The 6,894-nt window shown below is 41.2% G+C and overlaps 1 protein-coding gene across 1 annotated transcript in view; it reads left to right on the plus strand.

The window, feature by feature from the left end:
- The window catches only part of hacl1 (2-hydroxyacyl-CoA lyase 1), a 30,462-nt gene extending 28,950 nt beyond the window's left edge, over positions 1-1,512 (plus strand). Inside the window, exon 17 of the mRNA XM_003222181.4 lies at positions 24-1,512. Within this exon, the coding sequence (XP_003222229.1) occupies positions 24-56 (33 nt within the window). The 3' untranslated portion in view covers positions 57-1,512. The remainder of the gene's footprint in view (positions 1-23) is intronic.
- Positions 1,513-6,894: the final 5,382 nt, after the last annotated feature.

A 6,894-nucleotide genomic window follows, 5' to 3' on the forward strand; every position in this document is an offset into this window, starting at 1 on the left:
CTTCTCATTGTTTGTATTTTCAGGATTTTCATTGGCTGACCCGCTCTAACATGTAGCAGAACATACTTGGATTGGAAATCATGAGAAAAATGTCTATAAATTAAAATGGGGATTCACACTATAGTTGTCACAAAATTTGAAAGAAATTTACATCATACCAAATTGGTTAAGTTCGAACCCTAGCTACTGGAAGGACTCAGCTATTTGTCCCAGCCCAGGGAGATTCATTGAATTAGCAAGAACCTGATAAATTGAATTTATATACAGCCTGTTGAGTCAATGGGTGTTCTATGGTTGAGATTAGTAATGGGATTTAGTCCTAGATCTAGCCCCTGGTGGCACACCGGATTAAACCCTTGTGCCAGCCGGACTGATGACTTGAAGGTTGGATTGCTGACTTGAAGGTTGCCAGTTCGAATCCAGCCCAGGGAGAGTGCAGATGAGCTCCCTCTATCAGCTCCAGCTCTGTGCGAGGACATGAGAGAAGCCTCCCACAAGGATGGTAAAAACATCAAAAACATCAGAGCACCCCCTGGGCAACATCTACGTCCTTGCAGACTGCCAATTCTCTCACACCAGAAGCGACTTGCAGTTTTTCAGATCACTCCTGACAGGAAAAAAAAATCCGAGATCTGTAAATTTGGACAGTTTTTTTCTTTGAATGTTTTTGTATCTCACAGATTCTGAAAAAAATGGGATGGATTAAAACAGCTTTCTCCTTCAAAATGGCATACATCTTGCTCACCTTTAATCTTTAACCGTTTTGATTTTGCGGAAGTTTCCCACTGGAGCCCCATTTATTTCATTGGGAAATATTTCACGTAGAAATCTGAAAGTCTTGCTTGATTTTTCAACTGTTCAGATAAGCATCTTAGTATTGGCTGAATCATTGTTGATCAAGACTCATTTATAACATTACAATTTTTCAATTTTATAAGCTCTGGGTTTTGTTTTGTTTTTTAACATTTTGAACCAATTTAACTTCTTTTCTGTGTAATAAAGCAGGCTGAGTCAATGTGTGACCCTCTAGATATTGGATTGTGGCTCACATCAAACCTTAAAACTAATTATGTTGTTTAGTGCTAATGAAATGTGTAGTCTGACAACTTCTAGAAGACCACACATTGTCCATACCTGTTATAAAGCTTTCTTATCAGAACATAGTTTAAAAGGAATTAGAACTCCATACAGATCTTATTAAAAATAATGTACATAAAATTTTGAGGAATTATCTTTGATTCCAAATTGTATAGTTATGCAACTCTATAACTTCTGATCCAAGGGAAGTTCATTTTCTAAATCAGTTCTTTATGAAAATCATTTTGTAAAAGTTTGTTCAATGACACTACAATTCCACCAGAGGGCGCCCTTCATTCATATTTGTTATGGGAGCTTTCCTTTCTTATTTAATAGAAATGTTTAATGATATATTGCTGGGGTTTTGTAAATATTCCAGTAGGATGCTAAAAAATGGAACAATAAATATTGCATACCAAATTTAAAAAGATGAAATTCTGGCATTTGCTTTGTCATTTTTTTAAAATGCAGTTTAGAAAATAAATCAAATCAAATCAATCAGATAGTTTCCTCTTGGGCTTACTCATCTGTATGAGCATATCATAGTTTCAAGAGGTGGTAGAAATGATGCTCAGTTTAAACATCCATGCAATTAAGTTGTGCCAGTCATTTCTACATTCTACACTCAGGCCACAAAAATGAAAGGTACCCATAACAAGATGAGGGATACTTGGCTAGTAGCAGTACATGCGAAAAGGATTTGGGACTTATTGTTAATCATAAACTGAACATGACTCAAACATATAATGTAGCAAAGGTAAAATTTACCCAGCATTACTAGATCCAAAGTATCTGAGATATATGTGTCCAACTCAAGGCCCACTGGCCAAATCTGGTCTACCATGTCCAGATCCTGGACTACAACTCCTGCATTCCTTCCCATTACACGTGACTAGAGCTGATGGGAGTTGTGATACAGTCATATCTGGAAGGGTCCAGTTTGTTCTATTTGTTTAATTTTTTTTTTGTTTACAGTATTTTTACCATGCCTTTCTTTACAGTGGTCCCAAGGCGGCTTGCACATAAAAACATACAATACAAACATATTTAAAATCACGTTCTATATAAGTAATTAACCCCTCCTCCGTATAAAACCCCTTCAACATACAAGAATTTTACTTTAAAACATTAACCCAGTTCTAGATCATAAGATTAGTCTTTAGTTAAAAGCCTTCTTAAATAGGAAGGTCTTTAGCCCCTTCTGGAAAGTCAGCAGAGACAGTACAGGTCAAATTCTTCATCTGACTGAGCATATCGAGGAAGGCTATGAGAAAGGCTGCATTACGGGAACAGTTTTTGTGGACCTTACAGCAGCCTATCACATGGTGCAACATAGAAAAAATGCTGCATAAAGTCTACCATATTACCCAGGACTTTGACTTTACAAAAACTGTCCAGACCCTCTTGGAAAACCGCAGTTTCTATGTGGAGTTTCAGGGCAGGAAAAGTAGATGGAGGAGGCAAAAGAATGGTTTACCCCAAGGAAGCGTTCTTGCACCAACCTTGTTTAACATCTTCACAAACGATCAGCCACAACCACCACTCACAAAGAGCTTTATATATGCTGATGACCTTGGCTTTACAACACAAGCAAAATATTTTGAAACAGTTGAAAACCAACTCACTAATGCCTTGAAAGATCTCTCCAGCTACTACAAAGATAACCACCTGAAGCCTAACCCTGCCAAGACACAAGTGTGCTTTCCACCTACGTAACCGTGAAGTCAACAGGAAACTGAAAGTTACTTGGGAAGGCCAAAAGCTCGAACACTGTTTCTAAATATCTTGGTGTCACCTTAGACCAATCACTAACATATAGGAAACATTGCATGAACACCAAGCACAAAGTAGCTGCACGCAACAATATCATGTGGAAACTTACTGGCAGTGCATGGGGTGGAGACCCACAATTAATAAGAACATCAGCCCTGGCTTTGTCTTACTCAAGTACTGAGTACGCCTGTCCTGTCTGGCACAGGTCTGTCCATGCGAAGCAGGTGAACATAGCACTGAACGAAACATGTAGAATAATCACAGGATGCCTTAAACCTACACCTGTTGATAAACTCTACAAGTTAGCTGGCATTGCCCCCCCGATGTGCGACGGGAAGTTGCTGCTAACGGTGAGAGAAATAAGGTCGAACATTGTGAAAGCCACCCACTGCATGACTATCAGCCTCCTCCCAGTAGACTCAAATCAAGAGAAAGCTTCATGAGAACCACCACTCCTCTTGATGTTCCCCCAGCAGCAGCAAGGGTGTCTCTCTGGGCAGCTAAACTAGGCAATTCTAACTGGATGACCCCCCCCCCCCCCAATGAGGGTCTGCCTCCAGGGGCAAGCCAAGAATGGGCAACTTGGAAATCCCTAAACAGACTCAGAAGCGGAGTGGGGAGAGCAAAAGACAACCTGGCAAAATGGCACTACCTGGAGGAATCCTCCACCTTGTGTGACTGTGAAGCTGAACAAACAACTCCTCATATGTATGCTCGCCCACAATGCCCTGCCTCATGCACAGAGGAGGAATTGTTTAAAACTACGGACAACACGATTGCTTTTGGTCCAAAACTATTTAGCTGTTTGTGATTCCTTTATTTTATCACTTTTAAACTTATTTATTATGCAATGCTTTTGACACGAAATAAATAAAAAGCAGAGACAAGGAAGATCTTAATCCTACTGGAAGGGAATTCCAAAGTGCCAGTGTCACCCCTGAGAAGGAGCCCTACCTGGTGCTACAAAGATGCACTGTTAGCTCGTGTAGAGATAACGGTCTCCCCGCAAGATCTCAGCGCTCATCCTAAGATGTATAGGGGGTCAGGAGGATGGGGTTTGAATTTAGTTAGTTGATAAGATATCTGACTTTAAAATGTCCTTTAACCTTTCCCCAACCTCAAGAGCCACAAATGCTGTTGGGTTGCAATTCCCATTATCCCCAGTCCCCATGGTGGATAATCAAAAATGATGGAAGTTGTTGGTCAATAACATCTGGAGACCCAAATTGGGTAAAAGCTAAAGAGCACTGACCACTGTGTAAAAAAAAATATTATTGGCCCTCTATGTTAATGAATTCTCCATCCATGGATTCAACAGCTGTCCCTGTCAAGACTGATATGCCCCTTGATGAAAATGAGTTTGACACCCCTGATCTAAGACTTAGGAAGCAATAATCCCATTATACTCTGCTTCACTTGTCAGGCGTCATCTAGAGTATTGCATTCAATTTTTGAGCACCCCATTATAGGGAGGATATAGGTAAAGGTAAGGTAAAGGTTTTCCCCTGACGTTAAGTCCAGTCGTGACCGACTCGGGGTTGGTGCCCATCTCAATTTCTAAGCCAAAGAGCCTGCGTTGTCCGTAGACACCTCCAAGGTCATGTGGCCGGCATGACTGCATGGAGCGCCGTTACCTTCCCGCCGGAGCGGTATCTATTGATCTACTCACATTTGCATGTTGTCGAACTGCTAGGTTGGCAGGAGCTAGGGCTAACAGCGGGCGCTCATTCCGCTCCCCGGGATTTGAACCTGGGACCTTTCGGTCTGCAAGTTCAGCAGCTCAGCGCTTTAACACACTGCGCCGCCACCAGGGAGGATATAGATCAGTCGAAACATCTGAGAAAAGAAACAAGAACGGTTATGGAGTTATGGAGAACAAGGTATGGATAAAAGGTAAAGGAAAGTTGTTTTGTGTATTTCCTAATGTGCTTCTAGCGTTTTCCAAGGGTGTTTCCAAACAAGGCATTCCATCTTTCTCAAACAAAGGATTATATAGGTAACCCAGATTACCTATATTCTTCTGTATTTTTCCATTGTCTTCTCAGTGTTTATCATAGCACTATTTGAAAAAGAAAAAAAAAGTTGGAATTGTGGCATTCCCATGAAATCATCCCATCTCCCCATCACACCACTTGGAAAGAAAATTTTGGGTTTTGTGTGTGGGGGTCTGCTGCCAAATGCCTTGTTGGTGACAGTTTCAATGATGGTAGACGGTTTTTCCAATAGGTAGTGACCCATACATCTGCTTTTGGGGCATCCCTGCTGGGAAAAATGATTCCTGGGCCTGAATATATACAGTAACTGCATTTTTGTGGTTTTGACATTTTAACACTATCCAGTGTTTTTCCCTTGTTCATTGGAGATTATGAAGAGAAATTGCCTTTGCTTCCAGAAGACCAATCAAATCTCCTATCATCCAAGAGCTGTTATTGATTTTCTTCCTAGTTTTAAATTAAATGTGGCTGCCTTGCTTCCAAAGTATTCAGAGGTAGCTCTTCTAAAATGCCACTCCTGCTGATTATTCCAAATGATGGCATCAGCACATTCAGTTGTTAATGTAATAGAGTTGGCATTGTGGATACTTCTCCTTCCAAAATGTTTATTATGATAATACATTTATGGCAATGTCTTTACATGTGGGGGTGCACCAGGTATTTATACATTATTTTAATAGTTATACACTATTTTAAGCCTTTATCAACCAATCGTGTGTTGATAAATCGTCTCCTCCTCCTCCCGTTGCCGCTTGGGCTCCTTTTCTCTCCCTTTGGCTTCTCCTTCCTCCCTTCCTTAGGCTGTAAATTGTATTTTTATGATTTATAATAGTCTTTTAAGGGTTTATTGAAAAACCGTGAAATAGCAAATCCGCAAAAAGTGAACCGCGAAGTAGGGAGGGAACACTGTATATACATATAAAATAGTAAAACATGACATCCCTGGTGGATTCTTGTTACATTTGGAAGGTCTACGAATTGGCTAGTTAGTTCAGCCCAAACCTTGATCAATCTTGGCACTTTCATGTCCATTGTAGTCTAGTAGAAGTCTATGCTAGACCACAAGTCTAGCATGGAACAATAGCATCTAATACCTGGAAGTGTTCTATACATTCCACATGGCAATCTACATCAAACAACTCCCAGAAATCCCAGCCAGTTTACCAGCTGTTAGGATTTATGGAAGTTGAAGGTCAAAACATCTGGGGACCTACTGGTTGAGAACCGCTGTCATACATTACTGTGCATTTATTTATCTAATCCAGTGGTTCTCAACCTGTAGGTCCCCAGATGTTTTGACTTTCAACTCCCAGAAATCCTAACAGTTGATAAACTGGCTGGGATTTCTGGGAGTTGTAGGTCAAAACACCTGGGAACCCACAGCCTGAGAACCACTGAGCTAATCCCTTTAGAAGGCAATTTAAGGTACTGGTGGTCAATACTATCCTAGAACAAGAGTAGATCACCGTGGATCTCCAAACATTATTGACCTACAATTCCCCTTAATCATGGGGTTGTCTAGGCAATATTTGTTCAGATGAGGGCTTACCTTTGCCTTTCTGTGAGGCTGACTGTGACTTTCCAAGATCACCACAGTTGGTTTCTATGGCTGAGTAAGAATTTGATCTATGGTTCCCAGAGTCATAGTCCAACTACATCACACTGGCTCTCTTTGTGGTGCTTCTGGAGCCTGAAATCTGTAACACTTAATCCTAAATTCCTATAGTAAGGGACTGTAAGCACACGGTCTTTCAATGTCTTAAAGGTAAAGGTTTCCCCTGACATTAAGTCTAGTCGTGTCCGACTCTGGGTGTTGGTGCTCATCTCCATTTCTGAGCCAAAGAGCCAGCGTTGTCCATAGACACATCGTAGGTCATGTCGCCGGCAGGGCTGCATGGAGCGCTGTTACCTTCCCTCAGAAGTGGTAGCTATTGATCTACTCACATTTGCATGTTTTCAAACTGCTAGGCTAATAGCAGGAGCTTGCTCTGCTCCCCGGATTTGAACCGCCAACCTTCCGGTCAGCAGCTCAGTGGTTTAACCCACTGCG

The sequence above is a fragment of the Anolis carolinensis genome, chromosome 6 (assembly GCF_035594765.1).
Source record: "Anolis carolinensis isolate JA03-04 chromosome 6, rAnoCar3.1.pri, whole genome shotgun sequence".
Taxonomy (NCBI): Eukaryota; Metazoa; Chordata; class Lepidosauria; order Squamata; family Dactyloidae; genus Anolis; species Anolis carolinensis.